The 23,098-nt window shown below is 32.8% G+C and overlaps 1 protein-coding gene across 2 annotated transcripts; it reads right to left on the minus strand.

The window, feature by feature from the left end:
- Positions 1 to 4,999: 4,999 nt before the first annotated feature.
- Positions 5,000 to 21,935, minus strand: LOC124362386 (E3 ubiquitin-protein ligase sina-like). 2 transcript variants are annotated; one of them, XM_046816827.1, is made up of 2 exons: positions 21,802 to 21,935; positions 5,000 to 5,894 (listed from the first exon to the last, which is right to left on the minus strand). In XM_046816827.1, exons 1-2 carry the CDS (start codon positions 21,819 to 21,821, stop codon positions 5,105 to 5,107), a joined length of 810 nt encoding a protein of 269 aa, XP_046672783.1. In that variant the 5' UTR covers positions 21,822 to 21,935; the 3' UTR covers positions 5,000 to 5,104. The 2 variants fall into 2 exon arrangements, with proteins under 2 accessions (XP_046672783.1, XP_046672782.1); XM_046816826.1 differs by lacking the exon at positions 21,802 to 21,935 and adding an exon at positions 14,459 to 14,606.
- Between the last annotated feature and the right edge of the window lie 1,163 nt (positions 21,936 to 23,098).

The following is a 23,098-nucleotide window of genomic DNA, read 5'->3' on the forward strand; positions in this document are numbered from 1 at the left end:
TAGAATCTGCGAATATTGTACGTTTTTAACCGTTTCGGATACCCAAACTTTCGAGTCTCTTTCCTTTTATATTAGACATAGCTCACATTGAGAACTGCCGTTTAGTCAGTTTTTTGTATTGTTGGCTATTCGCTGAGAACCTGAATGTAGGCCATTTCTTGTCACTAATAATCTGCTCTAAATCAGTTATTTATTATTCGATTTAAATAATTTTGGTGTCATTAGATTTTTAATAAATCCTCTAAAAGCTGTTATTTCTGCAATGATTGAGAAAATAGTTTTTAAGATATTCAAAGTTCAAAAAGTTTTAATGGCCGCCATTTTGAAAATACTGAAGATAATTTCATGATATTTTTTTCTGTAGCTGGCCTTGTTATGATAAACATTTGAGCCAAATTTGGTTCAATTTAATTCATTACGTTTTTTAATTTATGATTTTAACTTATGTTTTTATAAAAAACACATACAGACATACAGATTGGAAACTAAGCATCAGAGACCCATGTTCATATGGTGAAATTTGTTTGTCTTGAGCAGAAAAATAACGTGGACTACCTCTGTCCAGATAGTTACGGGGCACTCTGTATACTATTCAAAACGTTTTACTATATTCTGAAATACAATACAATGAAAAATTCCTTCATTAAAGTGCGGAGTTAGAGCTCACAAGCCCTCTATACCACTCAGTCTCATTCTGTTGATAAATAATATATTAACTGAAATTAATAATCTCCTCTATGTAGTTTAAATCTATTATATTATATTTTTAATTGCTACATATAAATTCACATAGCAAATTAACTTTTAAAACTTTAGTATTCATTTACTAACTTTATCAATTACATAAATAAATACAAATGCATTTCTTTCTCAAGCGTTTCTCAGTACATAATTGTTTTTCAGAATAACTTACGTTTTGCCTGTAGTCTGTCATATAATAACTAATTAAAAAACTAAGTAACAATAACATACATAACAATACAAAAACTATAACGAAGGTTACAAAAACAGTGTAACCGCTGTGAATTAAACATTTTAAGGCAAGTCAAATACAGAAATAATAAATTATGTAAATAAACAATTTAAAAGTTGCTGCTGTTGTATAGTTTCACTCTTCTCTATACAACAGTTTGAGTCCAAGATACCGAGGCTCTCCAAGACATAGGACTTTGTGAGCCATGCAATTTGTCAGGACTCTGCATACGTCTTCCATTGGGGCCATACCGACTATCTCTCTAAAGGGGGATACATGCTCCTGTCGATTCAGGTACAAAATCGGCCTAGTTTTTCTCGGAACTTAACGGCCGAGTTTTGCCCTTTTTCATTCTACAAGCATCCCCTCCTGAGATACTATTTCCGCATGAAGGATAGTAGTAGTAAATATTAAAACATTTACAATCTGAGTGACTACATGATTTGCAGCTTTGCGGATTCTGGAGCATATTTATAAATTCATACAGACTCCTAAGTCTACCCAAGGCACGCTAAGTAGCATATGTTTCCGTGGCCACTAAAAGTGATGCCTGAATTAAGTACGACTCCCCAAGTTCTCACATTCTCACACACTTCCCCACATTACCGCCACACAGCCTTATCTGTAGATTAGTCTAGCCGAGGGTCTCTAAAATAATGTAAAGAACTGTGCACTTGTGTGTATTGAGCTTAAGGCCATTAGTCACTGACCACAGGCTCACACTGAGTAAAACAGAGTTTATTTGACTAATAGCCTAGCTGTGCAACTGAAAATCATCCGCGAATAACTGAGTACAGTACTACACACACCTGGAAAGGCCAGGTGTGTACAGATTGAACAAAATTTTACAAAAACTGAGCTGTCTTGGGAAACACCCCGCTGTCTGGCAAGCGTTATTGATGAGTCACTACCAATTCTGGTTATATGATATCTCCCACCAAGGTATGAACGTTCCGGAATCCAGTTCAAGACATTTTGTCTAAAACCATAGTAATTCGTCTTAGCCACCAGCATATCATGACTGATATAGTCGATAACTTGCAATTATTTGCAAGAACTTAATAAAGCTTTTTCTACCTCTATCCTTTTCATCCACCAGATTACTAAACAGGTGTGTGAGGGCAGTGTAGTTGCTATGGTTTTCTGTAAATCCAGTTTGCGATGATGGCAATGTATTATTCGTTTTTATAATATGTGTACATAGATGGTAAACTATCTATTTTTTCTAAAACTTTTGATATATCTGGGATAATTGAAAAAAAGGCCTCAGATGCTTGACACTTGTAGAGGTCGATACTTTATACAACAGATGAAAAATACTAGTTTTTTTTTAATTTTTAGGGAAATTCCCAGTTTTAAGATACGTATTGATTAAATGGGTCACGGATTCAAGGATAAAAGGACTCACAGATTTTAACATATTTAATGAAATACCGTCGATACCGACCACAGTAGATTTTATCTCATTCATTGCTAATTTAACTCCATTTTTCGTCGCAACGCTTTAAACTGGATTCCTATCTCTATATTATCGATTTTATTTGTCATGTACGAATCCATTTTCTTTACTGACTTCACCGATGTATTACTATTACAACGAAAAATCTCATTTATTTTACCAATCGCTCTATCAAGTGATAGAAAACTTCCATTGTTATTACCAAATTGTATCACATTCTTTTAACATTTCCAGAAGTGTCGGGGGAGTTTTTAGAAGAAACCAGATTCTTCGCAAAGGATGTCTTGTATGCTTTACTTACCAGTCCATTCATCTAATTTCAAGTGTGCTTGTAGTTTTGCCAATCTTTAACATCTCTTGCTTTCCAATATTTGTTTCACAATTATTTTTTAAATATGGTCAGGTTTACAATAATTGTACTGTTTCTTCACAGTGATTTTATTTTTGTCGCTCTCTTGGAAACGATTGGAGCATTTTCTTCAAGAACCTTATTTATATTTTAAAGTAATACATTTTTCAACGACATCAATAACCTGCATTTACCCGAATGCAGGTTATTTACTCGACACTGTTCCAGTGTATTTCTTTGATTTGAGATATCGCTTTGTTAACATAAAGCCTGGAGAAATCTCTATAAGAAATCTATTTAGAACCTCAATTTAGAACCAACACTCTCTTTACTTATGTCATCCACAGAATACACTTGCAATTAACAGAAATTAATCGAATATAATAATTCTTAAACGATTTAGCCTGTTACCATATACATAATAATAATAGTTATAAAAATAAAGAAAATTTATAATTATGCAGATGCGATTTTAAGGTGGTGGAATATGTGCATGCAATAAACATTATCAACATAAATTACTATAGCAAATGACCTAAGTTCCAAACCATCCTTAATATATATATATATATTAATATGAATAAAACTTATATATCAATTATGTACATATGATATATATTTGTGTAAATGTAATAAGTTAGTATATTGCTATGTGTGGAAGAATGTGAAAATATTAACAAATATCACGTTTTGCGTATTACGATAGGATAGAACATGATAATCTTACAAACGGTTGTTTCTTTCACATAAAACATTTTGTTTTGATATGCAAACAACCGTAAAAGTATTTAAATTTTGTTTATAGATTAAACGTGAATAGAAATCCACGAAGCGCACGTTGACTCATTTTACAGTATTCGCCAACCTCGAGACAAGGTGTGGAGTGGGCGGAGAGGTGTGAAATATGTGCCATTGTACATAAACGACAGGTGCTCTGTAACAGGTGATCGTCTGGCAGGTGATCCTCAGGTGTCACGAGCTGTGACGTCACACCGAGAGCTGATACCCTGTTATCTCATCCACTCAACTGTCGGCTCTTTGTCTACGGTGATAGAAGACCTCCTTATCTCATATTTTCTCATTGTCATTTTGTGAGCTAGTAAATTTGAAAAACTTGTATGCTAATCCCAATCGGCTTATCGGAATAAAACCAAATAATTTGATATTGACGAGGTTTATTGTTCACCGAATCAAAGGCTCGACTTGTAGCACTTTTTTAAAGGTGTGCAGTCACCAAAAATTATAACACATAACAATTTAAATAATAAGGAAAGTTGAATATTACACGAAATATATTTTATTGACATTAAATGACATGGTTGCCTCAGCTTGAAGAGCCCTTTGTGATTTTCAATTCAACCATGGTAATTGCAACAGTTATAATACAAGCAATAAGTGATTGTGGCTGAACAGGTGGTCAACTCATACGCACATCACCCTCATTCAAGGGCACAAAGTGTCGGAGGTCGAGACCACTCCGGCACCTGCCTTTTTCCGGTCACTCGGTAACCAAACCAATAAGTGACTGTTTCATTTCATTTTTTGAATAACAGAGGCCATTTTGACATATTTTGAAGAAAGCCATATCTCTGCTGTCAACTTACTTCAAATTTACATTTATAGGGATATCAATCGAGTTTCAAAATAGTGATTAATAATAATATAAAATACCTAACAGAAGATCCTGGAAGGTTGACAACTTTAATAACCCCGAATTGAGAAAAAACAAGATATGAATCATGCTATAAATATAAGTGTTTGGACAAAGGAAATTTATATATGCAATAAAACCAATCAATTTTAGTGATCAACAGTTCAAACAAAAAAGCGTAATTCTATGAGTAGTCAGATTTAGTTTATACACATGTGACTAATGACTTTACTTTACTTGCTTGAATGGACATAGAATGACTTCGTTTATGGTATCTGTTACTAGTGTGTTAATGTAATGGTAACATTAGATTTTACGGTGAAACTTATTTTGTATCTATTGATACACGAATAAAAAAAATGATAATATTCTTTCACACGCATTTTGGAACAGCTTACTCGTGACTGTGTGATCATTTTATATTCATCCATCAAGTTTGTTTGATCCGTTATTTAACACTAAGCAATGAACTATACAACTTATATTGCTATTGCAACACATGCGCCCGTGCGCGGGTGTGTGTGTCTATTGCAACTTTTGATAAGTGCAAGGAAAATTCTTTAAAAATTATAAGAAGATAAGGTAAACTTTTATTTTTAATACAAAACACATCACAAATAATGTAGAAAATTAAAAAACACAGTTTTGGAATAAATTAAAATCACGAAGAGGTTACGATTTATCACAGTCAATTCTCAGATTGAATTTGATTTCAACATCGTATTTAGAGCTCACAAAATTGGGAAAAATCGAGTTGGGTGTGACAAGAAATTGCTTTGCGAGTGTGGAACATAGAGTTTGTTCCACCGATTCAACAGCGGTGACAGGTTGAGAGTAACAGAAACTGAAGTGGTCCTTCACAACTCTGACGTCACAAGTACACCGTGATACTTCGGGAGAGCGTTGTATCCACTGAACAAATACAGGAATCTGTTTCTTGTAGAAGTTATTGGTGATGTAGACCCAAAATAAGCAATCTTCCAGAGTCACTAGTGATGGTGAATATTCTTCGTCACTCACTATGAAGTCAGGGACTCTGGTGGTGGTGTTGGGGGACAGTAAGGACTCCGGGTGCTTTCCTTCCACATGAGTGAGCAGCTGGGTGACCTCTTCGTGCCAAGAGCACCCTCTGACTCGGCAACGCTCTAGGCGGTACTGGCACTGGAGCTCGTGGTCAGCTAGAGACTCCCTGCTTAGCACCTTGTCACAACCTCGCGAGGAGTTGCGGCACTGGGACGGCAGCAGTTCCATCAGCGTGTTGAGGAACACGGGGTTGATCCGCGAGAACGGAGCACGGCAGGTGGGGCAAACCTTCTGTAGCTGCTTGCACTGCCGGCAGATGGCGTGACCATTGTTGCAGAGTGTGGTGGGACTCCGCACCCGATCCAGACACACAGGACACTTGGCCGTCTCCTCGATGGCGGCTAGCATGTTCTGGTAGTCCTCCATCGACAGCGACGACCTGCAACATCGGTTTGTATTATTGAAGTACGGCAAAAATTCAAAATATTTCATTCTATCCAAGTGCGTTTATTCTTATAAAGAGATTTTGGGTTATAATGTTCCCCTTCCACACTCTTCTCCAGCAGATGGTAAGACGGACAAAGAAGATGTCGGATAATCTACACAACGCTTACTGGATTACTTAAATATTTTAAGATATGCATGAAGAACGAAATCGTCTTATATACTAGACTTTGACATATAAAAGAAATGAAATAAAAAATTTCTTTATTAGAGGCTAAGTTAGGACTATACGATAAAGTCCTCTCTATCACTTAACCTCGTAACATATCGTAGTTGTGGTGGGTAGGATTTATTCTGTTCGTCTAGATAACACATTCTTTTGTAATTTAGGTATCTCTGATCCCGAATCGATGCAAATAGTTCGTGTTTACGCTTCTTCGTTTCCGAAATTCTTCCATATTTTCAAATTGACATGGACTCCATATTCCAGTAGTGAAGTCTTACCCAGCATTTGATTTAAGACGCAGCAATAAGTGAAAATGAAGTGGATATAATCTCAACATTCATATGCGATTCATTTGATATTATAAAAATAACAGGTTAACACATAATGAAGGTATACTAAAGTAGTTTCTTCAAAAATTTCTGAATTGGACTTACAATACCAGCTAACAAGACATCTAGGATAAATCTTAACTGATCAGGCGATACTAATACATGTCATAATTCTTGATTCCTATAAATATAAAACGTCATAAACTAACCTCATAGTGTATACGAAGTTTATTTTAACGAATGGACTAAAGTTGATCTGATACAATATTGGTCAAAACAAACAGTTTAGATAGTATATATATATATTCATAATTTCACTACTATTTTTACTGTGTGTCAAAAATATTTGTGTAATGGTTTGAGATATTCACTTTTAAACGTTGTGGATTCGTCTTATCGTGACTTTATTATTCAAAGCAATTGTTGAACAAGCAGCTTAACAATCTTTAAGGGACATTCCTCAAAAAAAAAAAATTGGTTACAGTGATATCATAAATTTACAATATTCTTAAAAACTATAATTATTTAAAATTAAAATCGTATTACATTATGAATAACGTATATATAAGTAAGATGGTGAAGAATCTTCAGTTCTAATAACAAATAAGGAAGACGTGATAATCAGGATATCTGGTAAATTATATTAATAAAAGATTACACATGCATACCCTCAGCTGGTTTCCTAAAGATAATATAAAACTGGATATTAACAAAAAAGTATAGAAATTAAACTATGTCATCTCAAATTATCTAAATTTCATTGAGGTAAACGCATCTATTTTTAATTAAAATATTACACCCAATATTTTACGAATGTTAAGATTATTTTAAAAAGCGAAGTTTTGAATCTAATAAACATCTGGTAAAATTCTCCCTAGGAATTTTTTAGGTTTGCAGTGGTAATACAATTAAATTATTGTCCGTATAGTATTGGTTTTATATCTTATCCAGCCTAGAACAGAACATTCAGAAAAATATAACTAACGATTTTAATATATAATATAATAAAAACCATTATATCAAATTTTATGTATAATTATAACATTTCTTGTTTTATGACTAGTGCATAATTTTATTGAAAAATGTAAAATAATTTCATCAAGAGCGGCACTTGTGCAACTAACTGATAAGATTAATACATAAAACAAATATCAGAAAACGAGGAAAATACAGTGATAACTTATCAGCAAAGACCTTGAGGTCTTTTTATTAGGTATTGTATTATAATAATTACATATCAAATATTAGTTAATACAAATGTAACTTATTAGTACTAACACTCATAATTGGATGTTTAGTTTTTTTTTTTTTTTTTTTTTTTTTTTTTTTTTTTTTTTTTTTTTTTTTTTGTAAATAGTTCATAGCATGATGTAGCCAAACACAACATATATCAGAAACGCTTAATAAACAGTGTAATAAGTCAATTTAATAAGCGATTAAATAGTCTCCTTAGTGTAACCATTTACAATTAGATATCGTAGACTAACTTTATTATGACCGTGAAATCTGTGTTAAATTAGTTACGGAGCCCATTAATGATTATAACAAAGTCACTGAATAAATTAAAATATTAGAAAGGCCCATTTTTATGGTTTATTGATTCGTTCAGCTTTGGTTAATATATTATTTCAACATAAATACGTAACAGTTCCTTCTGTTTTCTAATAAATGTTAATAAAACATTTCTGATTTTTTTTACATACAACGTATTTTTATATAATGCTCATTATCCACAGCAAAATGTACAGTGCAAGCGCCTTGACAAACACATTTCGAGTGAGGGAAAATAATTTTTATGTACGGATTTTATTTGCCATGCTGTCTTACCAACAAGACTTGCCTGCTCTTTATTTTCAACAATATGCATGAATACGTAGTTGGAATATAAACATTACCTTCAACCTATCAAAAAACAAACTTCTATTCAAGGTATCTTACTTAAACCGAATCAACATCGTACCATCGATATGCTCTTGAATAGTGGACAGTGATAGAAGGAAAATGAGCTCAAGATTGAGGGGGTTGTTAATATAAAATATATTTAGACTATTTTCAAGTTGTAATCACGAAGGTTTTCCGTACAGATTATAACACTGACGGATGTTGTGTGTCTAGAATCTAGATCGATGTTTTTTATAATTAAGACCACATGCGGTTACGAAGTTTGTGTTGTTTTAACATTATGTAAAACACTACAAGACAGGTGTTTCAATATATTATAACGTACATTGTTATTAGGACGATATGTTAAATAATTTTGAAAATCTATCAATGGGCGATTAGTAAAAGCGTCAAACAATCTTAAAAGTATTTAACATAAAAAAATCATAACTTTCCGAAAATGAGCATCCTCGCGTCGATCAACATTTGCAAATATACACAAATGGTCTTGATTTTTATTTAAGTTTATTAAAAGAATTTTATATTAAACGTTTGACTGTTTTACAGTATGTTGAATAACAAAACCTTAACTATCGTACCTTTAATAATATACATAAAGTTTAATATTGTCTATTTATTTTCAAACACATTTCAATATCAATTAATAAATTGCCCCTCTCTCTCTCCTAGGTATTTTGGGAGCTCGGTCCCGGTTCTGTATAAAACGAGTAAATTAAACGTAGGTTTAGAAAGAGTGTTTGAAAGGGAAGATAGAAAATGAACTAAAATGAAAATAACTACTGAGTACACTCTGAGTGTATTAACTATACGTTGTAGAACGCAAGCCGGATATGACGTAAACGGCTGTGTACGTGATCGTCCAATAAAAGGCTGTGAAGTGCTAGTGGAAACTCGCCACGCAGACAAGAGACACCGACAGAGAAGCAGACATAGCGACGGACAAGGCTGGGCACAAGATAACCTTGAGAGTGGGTGTGCACTCGCCTGTCCTTGCTTTGCATTGATTCAAGTGTTGGACTGTCTTCTCTTTGTGAAGTTCACGGTGATGTCTCGTTACAGTATTAGCCAAAGTTTTACAGCCAATAATGAAACAAAATGCTAAAGAATATTCTAATGGCCTTACTATGCACAAGGTCTGGACTATTTGCCCCCCCTCATTTAATTACAGTTCAGAATTCCACTCATGTAGCTAATTCAGGCTATTATATGCACGTGTCACAAACAAATCAACGTGCAACCTAAAACCTTGACAATCGTCTGAGTTCAATTTTCAAGTAACAATTATAGATCGTGTAATGTTTTTCTGTTAAATACTTAGTAAATTGTTCTTTTTTGACATTTTCACTTAATACTTATGTTTAAATTGTTCATAATTCAATGAACTAAACTATCCTTGATTATTTCATCTGAAGAGGAGGGAAAATATCAACTCATGAAACGTTGTGTTTATGTTTTTTTTTCCACATAACGATGGCAAATATCCATAATCTGTTTGTATCCTTTTGTATTATTCCTTGATATGGTAATCTAAACACGTTTATTTCCCTACGAAACGAATTAACTTGGTCCTACTGTAAGAGCAATAAAAAATTCAAAAATGCAATAATAAGCAGTACAGTCTCCGATTTCAACCACTTCAGTGTTGTTTTAATGCATTCTTCATAGTAGCCAAAGCGATTCTTCTGATCTATATAACGTTTACATACTTGGGATATATTTAGCTATAATATAGAAATGAACTATTAGTCTTTACATTAAGCTCAGTTTGAAAAAATATAGAGGATGTTACAAAAAGCCTGGGCTTGCTATGAACTTCAATTTCTATACGTGATTCTAAGCCGAAAATTAGGAATAATTTTTCCATTTCCACTTCGTTTGGCACCTACAAGCCATTTTTTAAATTAAAATAATATTAACTTTGATGTTATGTTTACGATTATTACAAAACTTGGTAAACGAGGCCATGTCAGAGGTTATTATATCATAAAATATGTTTTTTAATTAGTTTTAATATTTCCAAAATGGCAGCCGTTTATTTTTTTTTTAAGATATATCTCATAAATCACTTTTTTAATAAAAACTGTATAAAAAACAAACAAGTTTTTAAATAACTCTTTTTCCAAAGTTATCTCTTTTGTAAAGTTTCTTTAAAAAAGAGTACTTTATGGAAGGTTACACACGCAAACTAAATGGCACATAATTTGATATTATTTTAACAGCTGTTACGTAAATCAGCTGTTACTGTAATTAAAGTGTAACTCTGAAACTAATTATTGAACCTTTAATATTTAAAAAATATAAACTTAACTAAAGTACCCCGTTTGTAAGATCAGTTTGCAATTGGTAGTATTATAGGAAATAACTATTTATCTACATCTAGTTACTTTTAAGTTCAATAGTCTGTTTGCGTGTTCAATTTTAATTACAGCAACAGCTGTTCATACACTGTCAAATTTAGTTTAAATGTGTAATACAAAGCCATGTGAATGATCACGAAGTCTAACAAATATTTTCTCACATTAGTATGTTTTTATTTTTTTAAATTTAATATTGCGTAATTCATATATAACTATGTTTAAACGAAACCTTAAAATTGAAATAAAACTCTTAGAGAAAATACATGGTGTTTTCCTACATAACAATGCAAAACCTTGCATGCGCACTGAAATTTTACTATCCTAGCTGACAAGTTAATCTAGACTATCGTTCGGGCTGTCAGAAATACAATATTGTTTTAGTCACCTAAACAAGTAATTATCCCCTCAACAACCAATTGTAAGTCTTGCCACACCTAACCTTTCTTACAACAACTTGTAACAATTCGGGTGGAATCTGTTCTCCTTTGACCCCTGAGTGAGGAAATTTTCCAAATAATTCAAATGCCTTCAAAAACCAGTATGTGCAACAAAAGGATAGTGAGTCTTTGATTTCCAGTATGCAGCAGGTTAGTATACGTTACGGATTCCCACTTTCTTGATACCGAGATGATACAAAACTCATGGTAATAAGATATTACTTTTGTGGTACACAACACTTTAGCGCACGATCGGCTCAGAGCCCATAATTGATCTCAGTATAATGTCAAAACTGCTTAAGTTATCATTGCAAGGATTACCACAAATCAGATATATTCTTGTCTATCAAAGATTGTGGGTTTATTTTGGAAATCTAGGAAATCTTTCAATGAACACATATTTGCTTCTGGAAAGTGGCAGAACCAATTCATTAGAAAGGATTACTAGATTCATAAAACTTATGTGAGGTACGTACCTAATATTGAAAGTTAACTTGTTGTATAATGGCTGTTTCTACCATAACATTTGTGCATATTAGTATAGGTTATAGAATAAAATATGATACTATTATTTCAACCATAAAATCAGTCTAAAATTGTACTATTTGGCAAGGCACATTCTGTATATTCTATACATTAGTGAGATATTCTAAATATGCTAAACAGGTCACCATGGGTTTTAGTTACTAATTCCCAAAACAGTTGGAGAATTTTAAAACAATACTCCATGGCAAAAATTTATAAACTCTCCCAAAAGGGGCTATCTTCCTTCAAATTTCGATGTTATACTCGTTATATTAATTTTCTATGCACATATATATATATATATATATATATTATATATATATATATATACATTAAATTTGTATAAATGGCAATAGCCTTATTTAATTTCAATATACATTGAATCGCATAAAGTACTTGCTCCGCCGGGACTCGAACCCGGATCTCTCACTTGCCGGGTGAATGTGCTACCACTAAGCAAGTACTTTTTGCGATTCAATGTATATTGAAATTATATATATATATATATATATATATATATATATATATATATATATACATAGAAAAATATCATATCAATACTAAAAGAATAGTCTAATCCTAGTATCTTTTCTTCGACCCTGCATATCTGTGAATGCTATATATTTGAACAAAGTTACAGCATTGTATGCCTGTATCAAGATCTATCAAACAATATGTATGTGTATATATACATATTATTTCATAGAAAGTATATTATCTTGATATGAATACAATGAGAACTTTGTACAAATGTATAGCAGTCACAGACATGCAGGGTTGAAGAAAAGAAACAACGAATAGAGCATTATTTCAGTATATAAACTTATATTGTTATTATTCCATTTCATTGTAAGGAAATGTTAACATGCTTTTTTGTATATTAACTGTTTTTCATAATTCTGAGAACGGTTAAAAATATCTCATTTTGAGTTCCCTATCTTTTTTAGCTTTTTTAACGTCAGAGACGTCAGACAAACACTTTATAACAATATTTGAATTTGTTATCATTATGCACTGTACAATAATTATCCGGACTGAAACCTTACAAAACTTTGTTATGGCTTGAATTCATAGTAAAACTATAGCCTATGATTTGTATTTTACTTTTTTATAATTTTTTTTTGTAATGGTAGTAGTTGAAACTAGTTTGGTTGATATAGACCATAAAATCTGCATGAATTCTTTTCTTGACTCCGGTAATATAAAAAGACAATAGCCAAAGCGGTGAAGGCTTGCATCACTGCAACGTTTAACCATTCAATATGAAACAATAGTAGAGTGCCTTTTGTCTTGCAAAAGAGCCAACAATGGAACATACAAATTGTTCCTTTGTTGGCATAAATGAAACAACAACTTTCTGGCAACGGAGCAATCAAGTCTCGGCCTCGACCCAAGCTATCGTGTCCTTGACATCTAACTCTATTGTGTTTGAGGTAGCGGCATTCGCTTCCGACATCCTGAGGGAGGTCATTCACATAGGAGATTCTACCTCGCTCTCTCATGGATCGTTTACAGGTCTTTCACCTCATGTGACGTACTTTTCAGGTATGGAATCTGTAGGAATGATCTCTCAGCAGAGGCCTTCTAATTATCTCGACTTTCCAAAAAGTGAATTTTTTTAAGTTTTTGTAAGAAATACAGTTTAAATGCTAACATTTCAGCTACGTAAATGAGGTAAATATTTTAATCTTTATATTTATTCTTGATATCTCCAAAGATACAATTCTCAAGTGGTATTACATTGCCATAAGATCATCTGGCACAAGATATGAATGATGTAACGTGTTACTCACATGTGGCACTCTATCTTATCTCGCACATTTAATGACTTGATGACATATTTTAGATAAGATGTTAAGTTTTTTCCATGAAAAGATTTACGTTATGCCGTCGTATATGCGAAAATTAAGGTAACGTTAAAAAACAAAGTACTCTACCGAACTAAATTTCTAAATTCCAATTTCTCCGAGTATTTTGAAAATGAAAAAAGTAAACACCTAACTTTCGTTTTGTTTCATATTCCAATCGCAAAATGGACAATTTTTTTTTTTAATTCCAACATTAGACGATTTAGCCCTTCAGTATGCAATCCAGTAAAATTTGCATACGTTATGAAAACCAAGGTTAACTTAATATAAAAACATTCACCGAATATAGTTTTTATTAAAATTATCGCTAATAATTAGCACAAGGGCAGTTCTTTCAATAATTCTTAGTAAATTTCTAGTGTTTGAAAACTAATGTACAGTTACCAATTTAAAATGTTGATGAAATCATGATGCACCTAATTAATGCACAGATTAGTCACTCATTAGCATAATATGGCTTAATAAATAAAACGCCTATAGTTAAATTTTTCCTTTTACTTCACATATAAAGCTTCCCATTAAATTACCGTACCAAACCTGATCGAATTATGCAATAGATGAATACGTTATGAAATATAATTATTATTCGTAAATACTTATATGCTATCTGAAAATAACATCGTTTAATTTAAGTCTACTGTTGAAATACAGCTGTCAGTAATTCGTTTGTGGTACTTACAATTAGTGGCTTTTTTTAAAAAAAAAGATAAACAATATTTAGTACACAGTATGAAGGACCACACACCACTCAAAACAAGAAAACAATACTCTAGTAAGATACTCCAAACGAAAACGCGATTGGAGGTCGGTGAAATGGCAATCTGCGACGGACATAAAACGGCAATGAAGTCAGCTGAACAAACATCGGGATGAGATAAGATTCCAATATCACCTGACTAACAGCTGATTGCCTACCTCAAGTGTACGGGCTCCATCACAACCGCCATCACGTGGCACGTCCCAGCACAGACTGCCTAGAGCCTTGACTCTAGTTCCTCGCCACGGTCGCGTGGGTCTGCCTAGCGTCTCAACGCGGTTTGGTGCCCGCGGTCGTGGTCTTGGATCAGGTCGTGATAGGGTGGGGGGGAGAGGTCGTTCTCTGCTCTCGCTTCCTATCCAGCCAGTATGACGCCGTCCCTCACAAGCCCACCACGTCACAGATAACAGACCGTGGGCTATTGTTTTCCTCGTTAACCCAGTTCGTACTGTTGTCTACCAAATGACATTGTTTTTATCATTTGGGACATTCGGAACGAAACGTTTTACCTTCGTTTCATTACAAGGTGATAATTATCATAACTACTGTTATGAACTAATTATTGGTTTACTTTTTACGAGCAGGTGAAAACTTTCTTTTGTTTTGAATTCAAACAGCATATATCATATTGTATTTCGTTTCACAATCACATGCTACAAACGATAACACAAAGGAGAAGGGACTAAGAGATGGGAAGGAAATGAAAGATGAGAAGGGCACTGTTAAGTCCTACTTACAATACTGACCCGGTTTAATTCACTAGACTCTCACAATGGGAAGTATGAACTTTCTATCGGAATCAATACAACTTCCACAGATTGATTGGATACAGGTATCCACCATCGGGGAAATAAAAGTAGTTTAAAGTAGTAAATTAAAGCAATATGTTGACCTGATCGAAATAACATCTACTGAATATTAAACATGACTTTCTTGAAGCATGTGCATGATATATAGCTTCAGTGGTTAAAATATTCATGACTTAAGTAAATATAATTGTAATTATTCTTCCTCAAATATTTAATTTATTGAAATAGCACAATTTTAATACAATATACCTATTAAGTTAATTATTCTTGTAAAAAGACTTTTTTCTCATAGGGGAGATGGGTAGATTACAAAATGCTCCTAAATATTTCCATGAACACTTTTATAATTTCTAGTGAAGCAATAAAATTACTTACAATGTTTTCAACTTTTCAGAAACTTAAGCTAAAGGACCAAGACTAAAATGTATTTTGAAATATAAACAATTGCTGAATCCCACAACGAGAGGAGAATGAAATAAGGAGTAGATAAAATAAGGCAGCATTATTTATACAGTTTTATAACGCTGTTCCCATATGTTGAAGATTGTTGTGAGAGCGTTAAAAATATAACAATCCGATAAAGAAAATATTACGTAAAAAGTTTGGCTTTTGTATATATAACATAATCTTTATAGAGTATATTATAATTATAGTTTTAGTCAGCGCAGAATCCAAATTATTCTTTTCTTGATCGAAGTTGGCTGTATGTGTTATTTTTTATCTACAATTTAAGCCTACCGCTTTAATAAGGAAACATATTTTAAAAACTTCATTCGAAATAGCTTGTTATCTTCAAGTGATGATTTAACATTGCATTAGGCATTCAAGGTGTTTTTCCTGTTCAAACTTTTGTATGAATAGACGTTTTATAAATAGTTACAGTTTAATATAGCAATATAAACATTTATCTCTATAAATATGTCATCCCGATACCCAAAGCAGACTAATTCCGGATTTATGTTTCCACTGTCTTTGTTTTATCATTCCCAATTCTTTATAGCTGATGGAGAATTTAGGTATTCCAATAGAACACACACAAGTATAATTATATTAATATTTAACACTTCAATTCTAATAGTATAGGAGTACTCTGTGGTGTATTTGGGTACATTAGATATTACATAATTTGGTAGTCAAAGTATTAACATTGTGTACTATTGATAGAGTAGTGTACACATATACACGATCGTTACCAATGGTCACACGAGCACTCTGTGCTGTATGTGCGTACATTACATGTTACATAATTTGGTTGTCAAAGGTATTAACATTGTGTGTTATTGATAGAGTAGTGTACACATATACACGATCGTTACCAATAGTCACACGAGCACTCTGTGCTGTATGTGCGTACATTACATGTTACATAATTTGGTAGTCAAAGGTATTAACATTGTGTGTTATTGATAGAGTAGTGTACACATATACACGATCGTTACCAATGGTCACACGAGCACTCTGTGCTGTATGTGCGTACATTACATGTTACATAATTTGGTAGTCAAAGGTATTAACATTGTGTGTTATTGATAGAGTAGTGTACACATATACACGATCGTTACCAATAGTCACACGAGCACTCTGTGCTGTATGTGCGTACATTACATGTTACATAATTTGGTAGCCAAAGGTATTAACATTGTGTGTTATTGATAGAGTAGTGTACACATATACACGATCGTTACCAATAGTCACACGAGCACTCTGTGCTGCATGTGCGTACATTACATGTTACATAATTTGGTAGTCAAAGGTATTGACATTGTGTGTTATTGATAGAGTAGTGTACACATATACACGATCGTTACCAATAGTCACACGAGCACTCTGTGGTGTATGTAACATTATTTGACCCTGCACCGCTTGGTAGTGCAATATTTAACTGATAGATTTACAATCACGAATCTAATTTGTCTGATGATGAGATAAAAAGTTGGAGAAATAGTACTAAAACTAACAGTTATAAGTCTAAATATTAAGAAACTATATCGAAGTTCGTCTATTTTTCTTCCTCACATGCTCATCGATGTTGCAATATATGTTGTCCTTGTATCGCCTTTCTGATTTGCGGTCATATATCTGCGTATATGCGGTTGGTTGACTTATCTGCGGTATCAGATTCATTTCATATAAGATTCAACTATCGTATCGTTATTTGTTTTTATTACCATGGCCACAGCCTGACACGTTAGTAAGACCTTTGTTTGTAGTAGTTACTCAATAGATAACTCTTCCAATACAATATAGATTAACACACGAAACATTGAGGGTTAGTCTTCCCTCTGTAGAGTGAGAGTCTCAGTAACAGATATTTTTACATTAACAATCAAAGCTGTGTGGCTCAGCCCTAGGTTGTACCTCAGAATTAGTTTAATTAATCCCTCGGACCTCAGCATATCTCGTCCATGTGAATAATTGATCTCCTGGTAACTAATACAATCAAAAATATGACCAAAGATATTTAATGGTATACTGTATTAAATTTTCATTATTGCATGAGGATGTTTTAATTATATAAGAAAAATAGTTTGATTTTATTCATGAAAATAAAAATTACTTACGAATAAAATACGAATAAAATGAAATTGTTTGAAACTGAGGAACAGTATTTAAAGGAATACAAATTACCAGAACTAAGTAGATATTCAATCTAATTATACTTGGTTTGATACAAACCATAAATAATGATGTAGTGTCTAAATATAAAACAATGAAAATGTGATAGTGCCTATACCAATATATTTGCATTGCAAGAGTATACACTATCATAAAGAAATAAGCTGATCTCGGTTAGTAGAGTATACTAAAACCAACAGTTGATGACCAAATATATGTATATAATAATACTTTTTTATGATATTTTTGATACTTCAAATAACCGTAAAGTATCAAGAAATACTTTTAATAATATAGGTTATTCGGACAGATTAAAACCTCATTCCAGACAATCGTCAACAGAACTCATAGGTATCTGAAATTTCTTTCGCTGCTACAGTACAAACAGATTTTGTACTATTGTTTCCGTAAAATTAACATTTATGTTATGGTATTGAGTCAGTATTACCAAATATAAATAATAATTTTAGTTTAACAAATACAGTATTAGAAAATTTGATTCTCTTGTAACATTAAAAGAAATTTCAGATACTGGCGTAACACGCAAAGGAGAAAGGTTTAATCACATGTTAATAAATTTACAACAAAAACTTCGATTAAATTTAATATCAGTTGAAATCGGAAACGGAAATAGGTTACGTAATTAGCATGCAATTAGCAGGATTGTCAGGAGATATCCATGTGCTTTTGTAATCCGATATTACGAATTCCACCCTGCGACTGGAATTTCAGGTAGATTGGAAGGTAGTTGACACTTGCTCTGTCATACGCCTTAATATTTTTTAAGACAGCAAATACAAATTACAAACTTTGCTGGATATTTACGGCTATCTTAAATACTGTCTTATGCAATAACGATAAAAAACTTACATTGGGCCAACAGTCTTCTGGGAGAGTCATGGAAATTTTAAATGCAACCTAGGTTAGTACAGATATAATTTTTAAGGTATTCATTACTAGGAATTAACGCTGAAAACTTTTAATTAACAGGCTTTAGTAACATGGCTTTACGACACTGAAGTAACTGTTGACTGATAAGAGACGCCATGAGACTAAAATGGTAAGTAACGAAGTCTAAGACCTGCATGTCATAGTCAACTTGGCATTAAGTGTAGTCCTTGGTGACGGATAAGAGATGCCGCCTTGAGACTAATATGGTAAGCAACAAAGACTACGATCTGCATGTCATTGACACTCTAACAGAAAGTGGAGTCCCTGTTGACTGATAAGAGAAGCCGCCTTGAGACTAATATGGTCTCTGTTGACTGATAAGAGACGCCGTGAGACTAATATGTTAAGCAACAAAGTCTACGACCTGCTTGTCGTTGTCAACTTGTCATTAAGTGGAGTCCATTTTGAATGATAAGAGACGCCGTGAGTCTAATATATTAAGCAACAAATTCTACGACCTGCATGTCATTGTCAACTTGGTATTAAGTGGAGTCTCTGTTGACTAATATGACACGCCGTGAGACTAATATGTTAAGCAACACAGTCTACGACCTGCATGTCATTGACACTCTGGCAGAAAGCGGAGTGCCTCTTGAGTTTCATAGTGATATGTTTTAAGTAGCAACTGTACACAAGAGTCTATATGCTAGCGGCTCACATTGTCCAACTGATGAAAAAACATGTCTGCTATCATCATCCAAATTTCATATATCTTATAGATCTTTCATAAGTACAGATTATATATATAGCTTATTTAATAATCAACAGTGAGTTCAGTTTAAAGAGTCGTTTGATTTGGCAGGTTTGATTAAGCTGTATTTAAAACAACTACATAGTCATTAAGTATATTGAAGTCGTTATAATTTTTAAATGTATTAGGATATGACGCTTTACACTAATTCTTCAAGAGGATACAATTTATTTTAATGTATCTAAAGGAAGTAAATAGTCATGCATGCAATAAAAAAAACTCATCTACTTATGGTCATGTTTGAAACAGAGCAAAAACGGGTAAATATTTATCTCTTATTTCACTTGTATAAAATAATGCAAGCAGTTAAAAATATTAATAGGTACATCTGTATTAAATTACAGCATGCTATAAGTAATTCAACTAATTTTTATATTTTTTGTTAATCTCAACCGTGAAGTTGTACGTTATACTTTTCGCATATTATACTTTTTTTAATCAGTTGCTCGATTTATCCCAATAATATTATAAATGCGAAAGTTTGAATGTTTAGATATTTGGATGTTTGTATGTTTAGATGTTTGGAGATTTGTCCTCGAATCACGCTGAAACTGCTTTACGGATTGTGCTGAAATTTGGAAAAGGTATAGCTTTTTTTCTGAATTAACACCTAGAGTGCTTTTTACCACCCATAACACATTCATTTTACCGAATAAAGTCGAATTCAAATTGAAAAATTAGTTTGTTTACATTCGAATGTTATGATAAGAACGAAACGTAATAACTTTTCATAATTCAAATTAACTGGCACCAAAATAATAAGTAAACAGTGCTTGACCGGTAGTGTAATGCAGATAATAAATAAAACATTAATATATAAATTTTACTCCAGATTGCGCCAGTGACGAATTAAAATCATCTAATGCATTAAATACTGTTATAAAACTAAGTTATGAATGCTTTCACATAAGTTACTTTAAACTGGTGGGCTTCCTTGACATTATCATATTACATTTTAATAATGGCTTACGGAAAAACAGAGAAATGAATACTAACATACCTTAACGATTAATTCTTTCCCTGGCTGCAATCCAATAAAAGTGTAACGTAAAAATTTAATAACGATTATTTTGGAATGTTGCATAACCTTGATAAGGATTTCCCCCTTATACCGGAAGTACAAAGAAGTAGGTAGGACTTCCCCCTAGGTCGTAATAGGCTTTTCAGTCCTAGCAAACTCAACTATGCCAACAAGATTTTGACCAAAATAGATTTCCGAGAACTATATAATCGAACGTATATATTATTTTAATCGAGGCAATATGGCAAGCTAACCTGTGACATAATAGGTAAGTAAATTTAAACGGTAGGCACTTTTTAACCGAAGTAGGCATCTCGGTCCTATGTAAAAATATATATTTTTTCATCGTCAGAACAACAAGGCAAACTTTACTACACTACTGGAAATATCTTAGACCTGAAATTGAAATATATGACAAGGACTGGAAATATACGCTTTTTGACCAAAGTAAGTTTCCGAGACCTGTGTGATCCGAGATTTGTGTTTTCTTGATCGGGGTTACAAGGCAGATTCAGCTGTGACGTTATTTATATAATTAATTAGAAACAGAAATGCTCCTACACGTGCCAAAAATGATATAATAATTAAGTTAAACTCTGATACTATTTACCATGAACTTAATAATATCTACCTGATGTATGCCTACTTAGGTTTTAAAATGTTTGTAGGACTCCAATCATATTATATCATAATTGGCTTTTATAAGGACTTCGGTTCTAAAAATTGCGTGCGAAGCCGCGGGTAACAGCTAGTAGTTATATATTTCCCTAATATATATTTATCATTTCTTTGTTAAGATAGTTAAAAGTCAAGGACACAACTGAAATAGTGCTGTAACTGCACAAGTACTGTCCTTCCGTAAACTTCTGACAACTTTAGAACTAGATGTATATGATAGTGTTTATATATCCATTTATTATTATTATCATTACAAATGGAATGTTATATATGTATAACCGTCATTTAACATTTAACTTTATCGGGTATAAGAAAGTTATTGAGTGTTTCACAGGAAATTATTATTGGTTTTTTAATGCCATTAACTGAAAGATTTACCGTTAGTAATAAAAATTCCATTCATAATAATAGCCATAAATGTTATTAAAGGGAGACAGGGACATTAAATGTTTAAACACAATACTCATCAAAAGTACGTGATGTAAGACATTGTAGGTTTAACAGCATTTGAATAGTTTTGTGGTAGAAACTATTGCTTTAAAACAAAACGTCAATTGTTTAAGGAAGTTAGTGTTTGTTTTAACGATAAGTGTTTGTTAAACCAATATTTATCTAACAGAAATAATAACGGTTAATATTGATAAGATAAGAGAATTAAAGAACATTAAAACCTACCTGTTGCTCCCAGCCTCCATCGGGTCATTTGAACACTTTCCGTGTCACCCCTTCCTGAAGTCCCAAGTCCTGAACGTACGCCGCTGCTTCTAACAAATGACACGTACTACAGTACACTTGTACACCAAGAGAGGGGGCAGCGGAAGGTCACTTGTTGTTTGCTTTCTCGCTCTAATGACTCGAGACGTTCTGTTCCCAACAACTGTTAAAGTACGTTTTGTCACGAGATTGTGTGAGAAACAACGCGGACAGTTTCAAATGGTGTTACCGAATGTAATATACTTCGGCAAATGGAATAATACAATAAAATAGTACAATATTGGGCAAGTTTTTACCTTTATGTAGAGAAACTATATTTAGTGTAACTAATAACTAGTATACGTCAAACTGTTTTAACACAATAAAATATTATTGATCAATCTTAGTCGTAAATCAAACTAGTTCTGCTACATGCGTCTAACGCTGAAGACTGTGAAGCCGTGGATTAAAGATGATTTGGATAAAAAAGTAGTGGCTATTAAAAATTTCATTGATCAAACCTTGAATCTCCTTCATCCGATTCTGACAATTTTCATCGTATAAGTTATACCTCTTTACCCCAGGAAGGTTCACTTCCACAAAAAAAAAACCAATGTATCACTTAAATCTGGGCAATCTTATGGATGTCCAGGAGTGGCAGATATCTAACCGCAAATCTTAGTAAATTGTGGTTACAGGGATAGAAGAATAAATATTTGTTTTTAATTCCTTTAAGATATATTCGTTAATAACATGTTTATATGTAACTTTAAAGTAGCAGAAAGTATCAATCAAAAGAACAAATAAATATAACTTAGCACTTACAAATACACTTATCAAAAAACTATACCTACACATAATCTTAATAAAAAAATATTATGAAGGAAACAGTAACATTACGTTTCGATATCTGCAATCTGATCTTTTCTTCAGGTAAATAACTAACCTAATACATAATTACAATCATCGTCAAAAATAACCATCAAAAAAATTTATTGTACTATGAAAAATAAAAAGTTACTAAATTAATCATCTGAAGGATATAAAAAAGGGCCTCAGAACTCTCATAAATGTCTACTTCAACTGAATCTAACATAGCCTTCTCTATCGAATAGATCGATAGGTATAGTCTAATACGGGAGATGACTTTTGGAGTGGGTGGGGCTCCCTAAGTGTATAATAACCTACACATAAGAGCGTACCACTCCCTGCCTGCTTTGAATGGAGAGGCTGATACAGAACTGACTTCTCCTATTCAAGGAGACATGATTGATATTAC

Source organism: Homalodisca vitripennis, chromosome 5 (assembly GCF_021130785.1).
Source record: "Homalodisca vitripennis isolate AUS2020 chromosome 5, UT_GWSS_2.1, whole genome shotgun sequence".
NCBI lineage: Eukaryota > Metazoa > Arthropoda > Insecta > Hemiptera > Cicadellidae > Homalodisca > Homalodisca vitripennis.